The sequence below is a fragment of the Balaenoptera acutorostrata genome, chromosome 12 (genome assembly GCF_949987535.1).
Source record: "Balaenoptera acutorostrata chromosome 12, mBalAcu1.1, whole genome shotgun sequence".
In the NCBI taxonomy this organism is placed as follows: Eukaryota; Metazoa; Chordata; class Mammalia; order Artiodactyla; family Balaenopteridae; genus Balaenoptera; species Balaenoptera acutorostrata.
This window is the reverse complement of record NC_080075.1, coordinates 33,346,215-33,364,759: the sequence shown is the minus strand read 5'-3', so window position 1 is coordinate 33,364,759 and position 18,545 is coordinate 33,346,215. Positions and strand designations below refer to the sequence as shown.

Here is an 18,545-nt window from a genome sequence, read left to right as displayed (position 1 = left end):
TCGTTTCTGTGCGAGGGCTTTCTCTAGTTGTGGCAAGCAAGGGCCACTCTTCATCGTGGTGCGCGGGCCTCCCACCATTGCGGCCTCTCTTGTTGCGGAGCACAGGCTCCAGACGCACAGGCTCAGTAGTTATGGCTCACGGGCCTAGTTGCTCTGCGGCATGTGGGATCCTCCCAGACCAGGGCTCGAACCCATGTCCCCTGCATTGGCAGGCAGATTCTCAACCACTGCGCCACTAGGGAAGCCCAAAGCAAAAGGTTTTTATATAAATCAAAGCCCTAGATTTTCAGAAAATTTCTGCCTGTGTAGCCTCTGAAAATATCTCAGGTGATAAACAGCCCACGTGAAAACAATGACTGAACCAATGATAAAAGAGGCTAAAGTGGAAACAACCAAGAGCAGCACAGAGATAGGTAGTTAGAACAATGCGGATTTCTTTAGTGCTTTCTAATGAACTTACTGGGAACCTAAACATGCTCATTCACAAAAGGTGATGACTTTATCTTCAAGGCCAAACAGTGAGGCCATTTGCCCACTTTTGCTCTGCTTACAGTAGAATCAGATGACATCACAGTCCCCAGAGAACATTCTTGGCTGAGCCAGGACCGGCTTCTGGGGTCACAGCATGCTCAGGGATGAAGACCACACACCTAGAAGGGGGTCTCACCTTGCAGGCTGACCCCCTCCCCCATTCACCAGAGCAGCTGGTACCTGCCTTGTTTACGGAAGTATTTTTAAGAGAAGGTGCATATCATATCCTATTTCTTTAGGATAAAAAACACCCCCCCACCCCATAGCCCTGTGGTTCACTTCTCAAGGCTGAGAGCTCAGATAAACTCTCCATCCGCAGGGCGGGCTTGCGAGGGCTCTCAGCAGTGGGGGCTGCCACTCCACCCTTGGCCCGTGAACAGTCACCCACCGGAGCAGAACCCTCTCCCTGCCCCTCTCCCTGCTTCACACGGTTCTTCCCACAGGAGCACAGAAAATGGCCGGAAAGCGCTGTTCCCTGATTAGTAGGAGAAACACATGTGTGAATGATGAAGCACGTTTATTTTCTTCCTCCTGGAAAACAGCTAGGCTTATTTCCCTAGTCTTTTCCTCGTTATCACACACCAGCCCCGTGCAATTTTGGTTCCTTGGGTTCTGAGGCACAAGCTGAAGAGGTGAAGACATTTTGTCCCCAAAGGATTACTCTGTTCCAAAATGTTAAACCTTTCTTTTTTTCCCTCCTGTTGAGTGTCACAACTAAAGAGCATCAATCAGAGGAAGAAACGTTGGATAGCGGGTCACTAAGAGATGAGAAGACGCAAACAAAGATCAAGGAAGCCTGCAGCCCAGTGTGGAGAAGACCGTGGAAAATTCAAGCAGGCCCTCTGCTCTGAGAATATCAGGAGTTATACAAGGAGCTACTATCTGTGTGGGTAACTCTCGGGAGAGAGTTTAGTTTCTCGGCTCCCTTAAAACATCAACTTTTTCTCCCCCATGGCCAACTGGATGGGCTTTAACACAATTCCCAACTAGTCAACTTTTTTTTGAGAGGAGTCGCCACAGTAGAGGCAAACTACTTTAGGCAAACCAAGATGTGAATGATTTAGATTTACAAACCAATTAACGAGAGACTGTTCTAGAAAAGAATTATCAAATAAGGTCCTTTAAACAAGATACAGATTTTTTAAATCCCACATTTTTTTTTTTCAGAAGCTCACTCACTGCAAAAGAGGTCTGTCCCACTGGCTGCTTTGTGTGTTAGTAACACACTGATTGCCAGTGCATCTGACCCCATTACCTTTACCTACAGGGAAAAAAAATCACCTTGAATCAACCTTTGTCGACTGTCCACGCTGCGGCACTGTTCTAACACCTGGGCATCCGATACTCAACTGTCTATTCAGAGGTACAAAGGCCATCAAAAATGCTGCCAGCTGAATGAATGAAGTTCCTACACACAAGTGAAGCAGTAAATGCTCTTTCCGTTCTGATCTGAGATTCTATCAAGTCCAAGGAGATGCCTATGTTGTCTGTGGGTATGTGTCATCGCTACAGTTGGGGTGAAGAGGCTGAAAGTAAGCCAGCTATTAGCAAATGTGCTAACACAGATTCTATCTTTAGTTGGACTGGGAGGAACTAAAAGTGTTAAAGACTCTTCCACCTTCCACTCTTATTTGGGGGAAACATCAACCGCGCAGGCGTGAAAGGGGGCTGAGGAGGGCAAAGCCAGGCCCCCAGCAGAGGGCCTTCGAGGCTGCAGTTCAAGTGCGCTGTGATTTTTCAGGTACGTCACCCGTCGGGGACAGGCTGCCTGCATTAATGGAAGAGATCACCCTTTAAAACAAACTCCTTTTAAAAAATTTATGGTAGAAATGCAAACAGACCTCCATTAACGAATTTATTATTAGAGGCTCCCTGGTCACAACAAAATATATTTTAAGTCACACACACCTCATGTTATTATCTGTCTTCTGAACATCTGAACTTTTGATTGAAGAAGGGGGGATAAAACCTCTACCACACTTGTTTCTTTACATTTCATGGCATTGTGAAGTAGTACTATTTCTTTTTAGCCAGCATGACAATTACCTTCATAGCAATTACTCTCAATATGGTAAATATTATTTAGGGGAGCAGCTGTCTGAAAGCCTGATTACACTTAATGTCTACTACAAAACGGCACTCTCACACATGACTGATGCCAGGCACTTCAGTATCCACAGCCTTCCATGGATGACCTGGGGAAGCAGAACAGCGGGAAGGCTAGGACAGCAGGAAAGGGTCCTGGGTTCAAATCCTTGTTCTGCCACTTGCTGGCTGTAGGAACTTTGGCAAGTTACTTAACATTTTTTTGCGTCAGTTTCCTCATCTGTAAAATGCGGATCATCACCGTATGTTAAAGGATTGCTAGATGGGTTAAAGGAATGTGTGCAATATGTAAGGCACTTAAAGAAATTACCATGTGCCAGGCACTGTTCTAAGTACTGGCCATTATCTCCTCAAAGAGTGCCTTGCCCCGTCATACCAAGAACGCTCACCTTTTCTTTTTTCATTTTGGCCGCCACAAAGCTTGTGGGATTTTAGTTCCCCAGCCAGGGATTGAACCCCGGTCCTCAGCAGTGAGAGTGCGGAGTCCTAAACACTGGACCGCCAGGGAAGTCCCTCAAGGACCCTCCTCTTGAGCCCAAGGTATTCACTGTGTATCTCATGTCATACTGTGAAAAACTGTGTGTTTGCTTCTGCTACAATCTACAAAGAATTCAGGGGCTGGGGACAAGGGCTAGGTCATGGCCCTCTTTGCTTTAATATCACCAAACCCAGCAGAAGGTCTGATACACAGTTAAGTGTTTGCTGAAGTGAACAATCCATGTATAAAATAACCTAAACAAACAAACAAACAGCATCCCTCACTTTGAGCTGACAGATCTTAGTTTTGTTATTCATCCCTTGGGCTCTATAAGTGAATAAAGTAGCTACCTTGGGTGAATTAAGAATAAAACGTTAGGCCCAGTTCACAAAAATCACAACTACTGTTTCATCACTTGGATCTGTTCTACATGGGATGACAGCTGAGATACTCCAAATGCCTCTGTTATTACTGTTAGGAGAAAAATGTCCTGCCATTTATGTGAAATCCAAAAAAAATCCAATTTAGTTGAAAGGACTTTTTATTTTTCCCTCTGTTCCACAGTAGGGGAAAGGGGCACTTCTCAAGAAAGTAAATCAATATTACATAGTGAGTTGATGTTTTTCTAAGTGTAAATCTCTAACTCTCAAGTGATTCACTGGGGCATAAGCAATCCATTCACCGAAACCTTCTACAACCTACAGAGGGTTCAAAATAAGAACTGATTTGAAAGGATGGCTTCAATCAATGAAGGTCCCACTACCTTGATCCTAACAGAGCACTAGTCCAGGAACCTGCAGTAATGCCTTTTATATATTTTTCTCTCTCCACAAGGAAAGTTAAAATAGAGTTCTGCTTAACTAAGGAAGAAAGCTCTCCTCGTTCGCAAGTAGTAATGGAAGTTTTGCATTAACTACAGGTACCACATGTAGATAAAGGATTTACTAGTGATGATCTTCAGGCACTGGGAGACCCTGAATCATTAAAGAATCATTAAAGAATGATGAAATTACATAACAATTTTTAAACTGTATGCACCTAACAATAAAACATCAAAATACATGAGGCAAAAATGAATAGAACTACAAGGAGAAATAGATGAAACCACAATTACAGCTGAAGATTTCAACACCCCTCTTTCAGAAATGGACAAATCCAGCAGGCAGAAAATAAGAACATAGTTGAACTCAACGACACCATCAAGCAACTGGATATAATGGACATCTATAGACTCCTTCACCCAACGACAGCAGAATATGCATTCTTCTCAAGTTCACATGAACATTCACTGAGATAGACCACATTCTGGGCTATAAAACACACCTTGACACATTTAAAAGAATAGAAATCATACAATGTCTGCTCTCAGACAATAAAGGAGTTAAACTAGAAGTTGATAACAGAAATATAGCCAGAAAATCCCCACATACTGGAGATTAAACAACACTTCTAAATAACACATGGGTCAAAGAAGAAATCTCAAGAGAAGTCAAAAAGTATTTTGAAGTAAATAAAAATGGAAACACAACCCATCAGAATTTGTGGAATGCAGTGAAAGCAGTGTCTAGAGGGAAATTTATAGCACTGAATGAATATACTGGCAAAGAAGAAAGATCTAAAATCAATAATTAAGTTTTTACCTCAGGAAAACTTAGAAAAAGAAAGGCAAATTATATCCAAAGGAAGCAGAAGAATGATGAAGTTATTCATGTTAGTTACTACTCTGCTCTAAGTATCTGAAAATTACTCATCCACATGGGACAGTACTTCTCAAACTCTTCCATTAAAACCCCCAAAATGGCAAAGAGAAGGAACTCATACCCGCTCCTCTAGAGTCTGGGGGCGCAGCCTGAAACGATCGAAGTGAAAAAAAACAAAAAAAAATCACAATTTATTTGAAGTCTTGTATCCGAAAAATTCATTTTGATATTTCAATCTTGCATTCTATTTGCTAACATATCTGAGTTTGTTTTGATATATAAAACAATGTTACGACTTTCCAGTGACGTTCCTTTCTGATTCTTTAATGATTTCCTTTACTATGTCCTGGGAGATGTGCTAGGTTCGGTCTGTGGCTCCAGGTATGCCATGGCAGACCCCACCGTCCTCCCATTTGAGAAGGCGACGCGAAACATACAGCGTCAGTTAACCAGAATGTCACATGGAGCGAGGACTGCAGGCCTGCCTCCTGTCCCCCTACTCCTGCAAAGCACAAAGTTCCAGAAAAAAATAGGAGGGCAGAGGCAGGTTCACCATGCCTTTCAGGACAGCGAGACTCACTACCCACCTGACGCCTGCCTACTTCTCAAGATTTTTCTGCCCCAGCTTCCTGGGGCAATAACACATTCCCAGCCCCAAAGAATGGTTCATTACAGGGTGAGCCTCAGATTAATGGAACAGAACAGAAACTCCAAAAAGACTCGAGGACTCCTACGAAAGTCTCAAGTGACAAAAGTGGGATTCGAAATCAGTGAGCAGAGGATATATTATTCAACCAATGGTGTCTGAGGAACCGGATCATTTCGACAAAAAGGCAAGTTAGATTTTTATCTCACATCTTACACCAAAATGCATTCCCAAACAAGTGAAATTTAAATCCAAAAAGCAACAACGTAAAAGTACAAGGGGAATTGAGAGATCAGAGAGTCATAGCAAATCCCTTCCTACCACGAGACGAAAGTAGAAATCACAAAGAAATAATGAACAGATTTTAAGTTCTTAAAAGTTAAAAACAAAAACAAAACCATACTTCTGTAAACCCAAACATACACACACGTAAATTTAAACGGCAAAATGACAAAATAAAGAAAATATTTAATATATCTTTTATAAAACTGTTTACAAAACAATGAGAAGATAATTCACCCACCCAAAATGTGACCTGAGGACAGAAATGGGTAAGTCCCAAGAAAAGAAATACGAATACTCAAACATGAAAAAGCGTTCAATTGTAGCAAACTTTGGTTTTGGCCAAAGAAACACAAATTAAAACAAGGAGATACCCTTTTGCCAACATGATTAGCAAAGTCTAGAAAATGATAATATTCATCCTAGGCAAGTTTGCTGATAAACAGGCAGTCACACACAGGACAGAAGTATAAATTTGTCTACCTTTTGTGGAAGGCAGATTGTCAAAACATACTGAGAGGTGAAAAAGTGTGTGTGTACCTTTTGACCTAGTAATCCATTTCTGGGGATTTGACCATAGAAAATAATTCAAAGATGCTGGTAACGTTTAGCTGTAAACATTTTTATTTCAGGTTTGAATATTTAAAAGTTTGAAACAACCTACATCTCTATCAATAAGGGGTGGATAAATGAATAATGACAGAGCTGTGTAACGGAATGCGTTAGTCATTAAGAATAGATCGATAGATACATTTGTATCTTTGCCACAGAAATATTTTCTCCATACACTGTAAGTGAAAAGCAGATTTCAAAATACCAAATGCCATTTTTGAAGGAAAAAGAGTGAATATACAAATATATCCGTAACCACACACAGAAGCAGATCTGGTAAGATCCCTGACAGTTCAACCTCGTCAGCGGATGTCTCCGATGAGCTGAATGTGCGGGTGTTTTCTAGATACTTTTGTTCGTAGATTCTGATTTCTATTTCACTGTGGAAAAAGAATGATTAGGATTTAGCGAGGCTGGCAGACAAGGAGGGTACCCTGAGTGGCCCACATGGGAGGTGGTGACCAGAGGGTGTGTGTTCTGGTAACGCTAAGTGGCCCGCACTGGGGCCAGCACAAAAGATGTGTTTGTTTGGGTTTTTTTTTTGGTGGGGGGGACATGGGAGTCTTTGATGAGGTTTAGGGAGAGACCAGATCCAGAAGGATTCCCCATCAATGTGATCTATGAGTTTACCTCACCTCCCTAAAAAAATGCTCAGGCCCCGGGCTTGCTTTCATTCTACTTCAGGGACCTATGAATCATCCCCTGAAACTCTAATTATAACACCCAAGGTCTGCTATGTGCAAAAACATCTGTCATTGTGCAAATGTGCTAGCAGGGAGTGTGTACGGCATGCAAACCGGCCTGTTGATGTGCTCCTTCAGTGCAAAACTGGTAACCCAGAAACCAGTCCAAGGTGAGAAGTGCCCAAGCCCAGAGCTTCCAGCTGAGCTCAGTGACAAATAAAGTGACCAGGTTATGTCCCTCAGCAGCTCACATGCCAATTCCTCAAAGCCACCATGGCGGTGAAAGTTACAAGTTTTATGTGCTTTCTTTCAACCAAGAAAAGTATCCTAAGTTTGTGTTTTCCCTGTTGCCAAGGCCTGGCAGAGGGAGGGGAGCAGAGTGTGTAATTGCAAACCGCTCGTTTATCAGCTTTGGCTGCTTTTGTGTCACCACTTTACGTGGACCATTTAGCCAGTTAATCTCCCGTACCTCTTGGAAGCACAGTAGTTACACAGACAGTGCCTCAGCCCTTGAAAGAGATGACGAAAGAGCCATCAAGGTATATCTATTCGCTAAGCACCCAAGAGAATTGTTTACTAACCTCATTCAAACTCAGATTAAAGGCCTAAAATCCAAGAGGAAGACGTGGTCTCTTTGTCAGAACCCAACATTTTTTTACCTAGAAGTACTGATCTTAAAAATAAATGAAAAAAATAAACAAAAAGCAAATGAGCAAACAACAGAAATGTCCCATTTGCTCCAAACACTACAGTAACATCTAATGGACACAATAGTGTATCTGGAGGCTTTTAAACTTTTGAAAGCTTAAGAAACCATCAGGAAGCTACTTGGCAGCCTCTGCTAGAAATCACAGTGCCATGCATCATCCAAATCAGAAATGGCATTATTACAACAACTTTGGCACATGCATTTATGCAAATAAACCATCAAATATGAAGCTTTGACTTGAGTTTGGTTGATGATTAAAAAGAAGTTTTTCTTCAAAATATCATTATCAAGAAAAACAAATTAAAAATATATTTTATTTGGGGGGGGCCTAAGTGTTTACTTTGTTTCATATTTGGTAAAGTCATATTAACTGAGGTTGCAGGTGCGAAAGAAAAATTTTTAATTAAAAGGAGATCATTTATAAATCTGTGCTAAAGCTTTAGAAATCTGAATTGAATAGACTGTGAGGAAAATAAATAATTACCAAAAACACCTCAAGAAGTAGAAAATTTGAACTGATCACTAAAAAGGGACCAAGCTCAGAAGTTTCATAAGCAATTTCTTTGAAGCTTACACAGAACCATTTGATTTCCATGATATTTCAGCTACTCCAGAGCGTAAAACAGATGGAACATTTTAATATTTATTTTAGAAAGCTGACATAACACTGCTATCAAAACCTAAAAAAGAAAAAAGGCCCCAAATACTTCAGAACAGATCAAATCTAGCAGTAGATATGGAGAATAATACCACACAACCGAGAAGGTTCATTCCAGGAATTTAAGAATGGCTTTAATTTGAGTCAATAAACATCCTCAAAACATTTGGAAAAACAACAACAACACATTATCTCCCCTGCTTTAAAAAGCAAAGAAAAATACCAAATCTTTTAGTAAGTTATGAAGAGAAGTATATTTTACTAACATGATAAAGTTTATATGCATATATATACATATACAAATATATAGTCACATATATATGCATATTATATATAAATAACTGAAAAGTCAGCCTCTTATGTGACTTAGTTAAATGCTACAAACATTAGCAGTACATCAAGAAAAAAACAAGGATATCTACTGCCTTTAAAAAAATGTTGTTCTTAAAGTTCTAGTCAGCATGATAAGAAAAAGTAATGCGATGGAAATAAAAAAGGAAACAGGCAAACTAACCACTATTCAAAATTACATAATCATCTACGTAAGAAACCTGAATCAACTGAAAGACTATTAAAATTAACAAAACCCATTACAAAACACAGTTGATCCTTGAACAACAGGAGTTTGAACTGTGTGGGTCCATTTATATGTGAATTTTTCTTTGATAGTAACTACTACACTACTACATGAGCCGGGTAACTGAGTCTGCCCATGGGGAACCTTGGAAATGGAGAAACCAGTGATGTGAGGGCCGACCATAAAAAAGGTGTATTTTTGGAGGGTTGGCCCCCTAACCTTGTGTTGTTCAGGGGTCAACTGTAAATATAATTTTTAAAAAGCTTTTACATAGAGAAATGCAAATCAAAACTACAATGAGGTATCACCTCACACCAGTCAGAATGGCCATCATCAATAAATCTACAAACAATAAATGCTGGAGAGGGTGTGGAGAAAAGGGAACCCTCCTGCACTGTTGGTGGGAATGTAAACTGATACAGCCACTATGGAGAACAGTATGGAGGTTCCTTAAAAAACTAAAAATAGAACTACCATACGACCCAGCAATCCCACTCCTGGGCATATACCCTGAGAAAACCATAATTCAAAAAGAGTCATGTACCAAAATGTTCACTGCAGCTCTATTTACAATAGCCAGGACATGGAAGCAACCTAAGTGTCCATCATCGGATGAATGGATAAAGAAGATGTAGCACATATATACAATGGAATATTACTCAGCCATAAAAAGAAACGAAACTAAGTTATTTGTAGTGAGGTGGATGGAGTTAGAGTCTGTCATACAGAGTGAAGTAAGTCAGAAAGAGAAAAACAAATACAGTATGCTAACACATATATATGGAATCTAAGGGGAAAAAAAAAAGGTCATGAAGAACCTAGTGGCAAGACGGGAATAAAGACACAGACCTACCAGAGAATGGACTTGAGGATATGGGGAGGGGGAGGGGTAACATGTGACAGGGTGAGAGAGTGGCATGGACATATATACACTACCAAATGTAAAACAGATAGCTGGTGGGAAGCAGCCGCATAGCACAGGGAGATCAGCTCGGTGCTTTGTGACCACCTAGAGGGGTGGGATAGGGAGGGAGATGCAAGAGGGAAGAGATATGGGAACATATGTATATGTATAACTGATTCACTCTGTTATAAAGCAGAAACTAACACACCATTGTAAAGCAATTATACTCCAATAAAGATGTTTAAAAAAAAAAAAAGACAGTCATGTATCACAATGTTCATTGCAGCTCTATTTACAGTAGCGAGGACATGGAAGCAACCTAAGTGTCCATCAACAGATGAATGGATAAAGAAGATGTGGCACATATATACAATGGAATATTACTCAGCCATAAAAAGAAACGAAATTGAGTTATTTATAGTGAGGTGGATGGACCTAGAGTCTGTCATACAGAGTGAAGTAAGTCAGAAAGAGAAAAATACCGTATGCTAACACATATATATGGAATCTAAAAAAAAAAACAAATGGTTATGAAGAACCTAGGGGCAGAACAGAAATAGAGACGCAGACCTACTAGAGAATGGACTTGAGGACACAGGGAGGGGGAAGGGTAAGCTGGGACAAAGTGAGAGAGTGGCATGGACATATATACACTACTAAATGTAAAATTGATAGCAAGTGGGAAGCAGCCGCATAGCACAGGGAGATCAGCTCGGTGCTTTGTGACCACCTAGAGGGGTGGGATAGGGAGGGTGGGAGGCGGGAAGACGCAAGAGGGAGGGGATATGGGGATATATGTATATGTATAGCTGATTCACTTTGTTATAAAGCAGAAACTAACACACCATTGTAAAGCAATTATACTCCAATAAAGATGTTAAATAAATAAATAAATAAATAAACAAATAAACAATTTTTTTAAAAAGCTTTTAGATATCAGTAACCAATTAGAATACAAAGCAGCGGAAAAGGTCTCACCCACTAGAATACAAGATCCATGAGAACAGGGATCAGTCTTGGCTGATTCCCTTGCACCTAAAAGCAGTTGCAGCACAGAATAGGTGCTCTATAAATATTTCTAGACTACCTCAATGAACAAGTTCACAACAAGGGCAAAAATACAAAATAAAAGAACCAAACTGAAATCCCACAAACAGATTCAAGTACTTAGAAGAATTTAGCATATGATAAAAAATGGAATTTCAAACCACAGTAGGAAGGATAGATTATTCCACAAATGACAATTGAGAATATTAACTGGTTGGCTGTTTTAAAAAAATGAAACATGAGTTGTATTGATACCTCACACCATACATTAGAATAAATTACAGGTAGATTAGTTCAATATAATGAGACCACTAAAGAATTAGAAGAAAAAAATAAGTAAATATTTGCCCTCAACTTAGGATAGGGAAGGTTTTCCTAATTATACAAGCAAAGGTAGAAAGCTTAAGGGGAAAGATTTATAGTTTGTTACATAAAAACAAAAACCTTAGGCATGTCAAAAATATCATAAAGAAAACAGTAAAAGACAAACAATAAATGAACACTTGCCAAGTATTAACAACCTTTTTACATAAAGTGTGTTATAAAGTTCTAAGAAAAGGATGATCCATCAATAAGAAGAAATTTTGAAAAGGTTAAGATGCAAATAACAAGATGACAAATGACCCACAAACTTACTCACGCTAACAAATATTAAATACTAAATTGGGCTAAGATTTTTTTTCTCCAATCAACTTGGTAAATGTTAAAACTAACTTCTGGTTATAGAAGAGTCTAGAAAGTGAGCATTCATATACTGCTGGTGGGAGAAAAAGCCAATTTCTAGAAACTTATCCTAAATAATCAAAGATGAGCCAAACATTTATGTACAAGAATGTCTGTTGTGTCATTTATGCTCCTTGACTTTAGCATTATAAATTTAATATATGCTTGTTATAAAAAACTAATCAATTCAAACCATGGCCCGATACTATACATCTGGTTCTAGAACCTGCCTTTTTGATTTTAATATTTCATAAAAACCTTTATTCTTTTAAATAGATACATAATAAATAATTGTATTCATACATAAAAATATCTTATGTAAGGAATCTGCTTAAAAAACTATAACAGTGTGGTACTGGCAACTTTTTTTACTGGCAACTTGTTTACGATTATAAACAAGTCAACAATCATCACCCTTTACATTCTTCTTCACACTTCTGGGCAAGTATTTTTGTAGCATATATATCAAAAAGTGAAACTGATGACTCAAATTATACCCACATAAAATTGATAGCTATTGTCACGCTGACTTCCAAGAAAAGTTGTATCAATTTATATTCCCAACAACAGTGTGTGGATTATTCATAACAGTGAGAAATAAGAAAAATCTGTATGTCCAAAGGGCTTCAAAATTATAGTAAACATAATCAAGGGATTATTTCCCAGCCACTAAGAATGATGTTATGGATGAATGTTAAATGATATAAAAATGTTTATCATGAAAGATTGTTAAGTTACAAAAATAAGTTAAACAGTGTGAGCCTCTTGGAAGTCATACAAGTTTTTAAAGAATATCTACTGACCTATACATTCATCCAGCAGGCTGTGCAATAGAATGTTAATCATAGTTATCTTTGGGTGGTGGAATTACAGGCCATTAAAATAACTTTTCTCTTATGCTTTCCTGAATTTTCTATGTTCTAGAGAAAAAAAAATGTTTTTGCAATCAAAAACAAATCATAATCTATTTTTAAAAAACAATAAAACACTATCTGAAAACTAGCTGTATATGCAATTTATATGCAACCACTCTTGATTATCATAATGAAGAGGTTTTCAGGATAAACGTTACCTACCCAGCCAAGTGTTTGCCAACTGAGTCCACACTTGGAGTATTCAGTATGCAGCACCCCAAGGAGTCATCAAGTGCTCACTGGTCTCCCCTGAAGGTCGGCCTGTGCTCAGGGTGCCAAAGGCAAAGATGAAGACCAAGGGGCTCTGCCCTCAAGGAGCCCTCAAACTAGAAGGGAAGAGGGGGCAAGGACCAGCCAATGTTAGTTGAAGGCAGGACATGGAGGGGTCAGGACACGCTGTTGAGGTTCCCAGCCAGAAAAGTTAACACATTCAAAAATTAAAACCAAAAGAGGAGAGGCAATAGCAGGCTGGGGTTATACAAAGTTATACAAGTTTGTTATACAAGGGAGTTGTGTGTCAAATCTCTCCTAGAGGAAGCCCTAACCATCTGCAAGTACTTGAGAAGTATAAACCCTAAGGTGGGGAAAACTAAAAGCTTTTCAAGGTAAGAGGACAGCAGAATATTAAGGACAATAGTACTGGGCATATAATACACTAGACTAGGGAAGTGAAAGAAAATTTTGTTTCCTCTGACTTAAAAGAGAAAGAAATAAAAATACTAGCAAATACATAAAATTCCATTTCAAGAAACTTCCTACTTTTTCTAAGCCCAGGTAACAACTATTCAAGTCATATTTAATACAACTAATTCATAATGCTTCAAAAGAATTTACCCAGATTTTTAGAGACGGTCTAAAGGGAATGTGCCTTGTGCTTAAAATGAAGAGCTCCTAAGAGATGGTTCTGGTAGCCTAGATTTCTGGCTTTCCTGATTCTACGAAAGATTTTTATACTTGACATTTCACAGGAAAGAAAAAAGAAAGCAAAACAAAAGTCACCATAAAAGTGCCCCAATCCTCTATCTATACGCAATCTAATACATACTAGCTTGAGCACAGAATTAAGTTCATACTTTAGAATGAGGAGATGAAAAATATTTGAAATGACAGCAAAACAAGTCAATTTTTGGTGATCCACAAAAAAGAAAGCATGACATGATTAGCTTTGGTCAGCTTGAGTTTAATAACATGGGATCATTACATTTTCCATAGGTAAAGTACAAGAACACTTAGAACAGGTAAGAGTTCTCAGCACGACTTCTAACTCTGCTCTGGTAAACAAGACAGGCCGTAGAAGTGCCTTTAATAATGCTCATAAACCCACGGCGGCATTTAAAACATCAAACGTGCTTTAGACAAAATGCAACTCGTTAAGCTAGAAGCTTCCCTAACAGCACCGACTGTAGAGCGGTGGGTCTCAAAGTGTCCCTTTACTCTCCTCCCTACCAGCAGCACAAGCCACACTGGGGAACTCTTTACACATGCAAACTCTCCCACCTCCTGCCCAGCCATCTGGTTTACCAAGCTCTCCAAGTGGTTGTAATTTGAGGGTACTGTTGTGGAAGGCACTACAGAGGTTGTGAGTGTGAAACCAGGCACAAGATGCCCAATTCAGTGTGTCAGGCCAGTTCCATTTTGTTTGACCCAACCTCCACTTCCCATCCCCTGTCCCTTTTAGTGGGCAGCCCAAAGAGCAGGGCTTTGTTCAAAACATACTTTCAAAAGGCCTTTAGAGATAGGTCTAATGGAAAAACCATCTATTTTTCATATGTTACCACAGGAACATGAAGCATCATTTACTCCTATAAGAAAGGTCTCCTTTGCAGGGGACACTGAGTATTTACAGAAAGATCACTTTATCCTAGGAAACCAAATTTTGGAAAAGTAAATACAGGAAACTCAGCCTCTAAGCCTTCCATATACACCTTTACAGCCCTTGTTCAAAGTGAACTTTCCCTAATTACAGCTGCCCAACAAGGAAAACATGTGTCCTGGGCAAACCTCCACTGTTCACTCTGAAAGACATCATTACCATGTAATGGAGAAGAGAACTGTCTTACTTCATGCCCCCTGCTGCTCCCTCAGCCCCGAATCCACAGGGAAGCTGACCTGTTTCCTCTCTACCCAGCCTTCATGGCATTTCGTGTCCTAGGACATCCTTCTTTAGCCTACATTTAGTCCTACTTCTGGGAGCTGCCATAAAAATAATAATGCTTTTTTCTGGATGACCAGACCCATTATAAAATCAATGTCATTTTGTGTGTAGTGTTAAAGTTTATTTTTATTTACTTTTAAAGTTTATAAATAGCTTCCATATTTACCATCTCATTTTATTCTCATAACAACCTGTGAAGTGGGTAGTTTTATTATTCTCACTTTATAGGTAAGAAAACTGGAACTTAGTGCTGACTTCAATAAACAACTGACCACTGAACAGTAAGGAGGAAATACAAACGTTCTGCATCAAAAATTAAAGAATTCACATGGTCCAAAAGAACTCCCAAACGTTCTTGAAGTTGTCATCTGCCAAACGATATTCGCTAAAATCTCTGACTAGGTTTTTAGTTTAGGTGGTATTTTCTGTCTTAGGAAGGGTGGGGAGATGGAAAATGAGATAAGTAAGACAAACTCTCAGTTACAGAATGGACATAACCTGCAATGATACCTGGAATTCTATGAGGTTCAAAGTGATGACGATGATTGATTAAAGTCTTACTATGTGCTAGGCACCATTCTAGGTTCATTAATTATATTCAATGATCCTACTAATATCACCATTCTACAGATGAGGAAAACAAGGCACAAGGAAGCTAAGTAACTCGCCCAAGATTACACATCTTGCTCCCTTGACACAGGGAGGACCTGGGACTGGAGAAGCCAAGCCCCTGTGAGGTTTGCTCCGCCAACGACAGAAACCTGACACGGAGCGCAGCCACCACAGGAACCTAGATTATGCTCCCAATGTTGCCATTTAAGTAACAGTCTCCACATTCTCTTGGCCAAAACATCAATCAAGTAATCAGAAGAATCAGCTGAGACTCCTAACAGTTCCTTCTCAGACTGTTCCCATGGAGGTGGGGAAGGAGGGGAAAGATCCCAGTTCTCTAGATCTTGATTACTGATGGAACACAGGCTGATTTGCCTGAAACTGCCTTCAACTAATTTAAGAAAAATTAGAGAGGAAAGCAGCTCTGCAGGAAATGTGCAGAATAAAGATGCACATGGCACTGACAGGTATCTAGTAATCTAGCAGAAAGTGAGGTGGGAGGCAGAAGCGGTAGTCAATGTACAGAACGACATTGACTTTTTTTGGCCACGTTCAATGGCTTTTTTTTTTTTTAAAGCAATATAAATAAAAAGGAATCCTCACTGGTGTAAGTTCCTCCTGCCTGCTTTTCCTCTACTTTTTTCAGCTGCTCATAGTTTGGAACTGTATGAGCCAGCTTTCACATATTGATCAAGCTTTGCAAATTTATACATCTTTTTCTTAAGGAAGGAAACAAAGATCAAGTTGAACTCAGGCAAAAGAGAAAAATTCCATGATGAATGAATGCAGTCTTCATGGGCAAGTATAGTATGATGGGGGGGGCAGGGGCAACTTTACAAAGCTTCCTCAAATTTGCTTACCTTCATTGTTTCTTGCCTGTGATTTTCACTGAATAACCTAAGACTGCCTTGAGATCCTGACAGTCCAAAAGAAAACCCAATTAAAGCAATCTCCAGGGTATTCCACCCATCTCGACTCGAGGAAAAGTCCCAAACCTGGGAGATGGGACTACAGTGACCACAGTTAGGTGACTTTTAATATCCACATTCCTTCCACACTCTCGTAATTCTGGCCCAACTACCTACTAACTGTGGGACCATGGGCTTCACTTTCCTCCTCCATAAAATGGGGACGATAATACCTTCTTCATCAGGTTGGTGTGAATATTAAAGGACTTAACACATGCACAGCACTTAGAACAGTGTCTGGTACAGAGTAAGTGCTCAAAGAGTGTTAGCTATTATTATTATTACTATTAGCATTTGCAAAAAACATTACATAGGGACCCAAATACAGGAGGCTTCTACTGTACTGGTAATGTTTTACTGCTTTTAAAAAAAATCTAAAATTAGAACCATCAATACAAAAATATAAAAAGGTCTTGGAAAAAGAAAAAAAAAAAAAGCCACTCAGAGTCATGCCACCTGTTGGTGAGTTTCAGGTGAGGGTACACCTCGGAGCAGCTGTGGAACCCCGTTCCACGGCTGCTCTGTATTTCCCTTACATGATGCCTCCACTTCTGCTGCGGTTCTTAATCAGCATCAGCGTTTCATGGGCAGGATTACGGGCGGGTCCGTGAACCCCCTGAAACTGTACACGGAACTGGGTGGGGCTGCGGCTCTGGGCATTTTGCAGGGAGGGGTTCTATAGCTTTTCTCACGCTCTAATAAATGATCTTGTAGGGAGCAACTTGCTTTACAGGGTTAAACGCAGGAGATAGCGACTGAACAATTCATTTCACGTAAGCTGCGGCAGCAACCAGGACACCTGGCCTATCAATCTGCTATCTCAACACAAGAGAGACCCGGCGCCGCGAGGGTCAAGAGCCGGCCGGGCAGTGACCTTCACCGTCGAAAATCTCACCGGCTCCCCAGACCCGACCCGGGTTTGTCGGGTTTAACTTCCCCTCCCTTCCCCCATCCCTCGTTCTCTTCCAAGAACAAACTCAAAGGAAATCAGCAGCGCTTCGTCTAGGGTTTCACTCCTGTCCTCAGCTGACACTTAAACCACTTCTCCAAGGTAAGTTAATTAAAAGAACAATTAATCCGCACAAAATCCAAAACCCACCCCCCAAAGCTCGAGAACTCCCAAAGTTAGAAGACTGAGGCGCCGCTGCTGATGGTGAACATCTGCCGGTCGCTGGGGCTCACGGGTAGGCGGCGGGTACGAAAGGGAAGCAGCCAAGGTCCGGCCGGAGGGTCGGACGCTGGCCACCCTCTGCGAGTCTACGCGCTACCGACGCCGGTGAAGAAGGGCTTGGAGGCAGCCAGGTAAGCAAGTAGGTGTGGGCAAGCGTACGAGCACACAGAGAAGGCGGATTAAAGTTCAAGCCCGTTCACCCACCGCTCCCCCTTCCCCGGCGGGTGTTCTCACGCACGGCCCGGCGGCCACTTACCGGGGAAAGCCTGAGCGCTCGACGGTCCCCCTCTTCGGAATAGGCTCCCCCAATTGCTAGTAAGCCCGAGTGACTCCCCTTGCCTCCCAGCCTTCAAGCCTCGAAAAGCATTCGCCGCCCTCTCCTCTCCTAGGCGGGCGCAGAACACCCCCGGGAGAGAGAAGTGGAGGGGACAGGGGAAAGCGGGGTGTCGCGGAGGGCAGGTGCCACCGGGCGCGCAGCAGGCAGCGTACGTACCCAGCACGAAGAGGGCGAGCTGTCCAGCCGAGGTAACCATCTTACGGGCGGCGGGCGGCAGGCGCTCCAGCCTCCTGCCCTACCTGAGGTGCCCGAGTGGCGAAGCGGCGCCGCGGTGCGGGGGAAAAAGGCGCCGGCGAGGCAGGGCCAGCCCCCGGCGCGGGCGGGCGGAGGGAGGACCGCGCGCCTCTGCTGGCACTCGCCCAGCCGCGCCGCCGGCCGGGCGGAAATGGGAAGGCGGTTACCGTCACCTCCGCCACTCGGCTACCCGGCGGACCACCTTCGCGCCCCGGTTGGGGGACCCCTCTAGGGGCACGGGGCTGGGGGTGGAGCGGGGGTGGGGGTGGAGCAGGGGCGGGGACACTGCGCGCACCGTGCCGGGCGGGGCGGGGCGGGGCGGGGCGGCGCGACCCGGGAATATCCGAGTTCGCGGCGCGAGCCGGGCACCCAGGCCGAGGAAAAGGCAGGAAGCGCCTGATTTCAGACACCACCCTCGGACTAGCAGCTCATTGCGGAGCCCGAGCGGCCGGGCGCAGTGGCCGCTTCTACGTTCCAGGCGCGGGAGCGGAGCGGCCC

At 41.8% G+C, this 18,545-nt stretch overlaps 1 protein-coding gene across 2 annotated transcripts in view; it reads right to left on the bottom strand.

Annotated features, from left to right (window-relative positions):
- Window positions 1-18,058, bottom strand: part of TGFA (transforming growth factor alpha) — a 106,247-nt gene extending 88,189 nt beyond the window's left edge. For both annotated transcript variants that reach the window (XM_007175564.3, XM_057558432.1), the window contains exon 1: window positions 17,970-18,058. In XM_007175564.3, coding sequence (XP_007175626.2) covers window positions 17,970-18,009 — 40 coding nt within the window. In that variant the 5' untranslated portion in view covers window positions 18,010-18,058. The remainder of the gene's footprint in view (window positions 1-17,969) is intronic.
- Window positions 18,059-18,545: the final 487 nt, after the last annotated feature.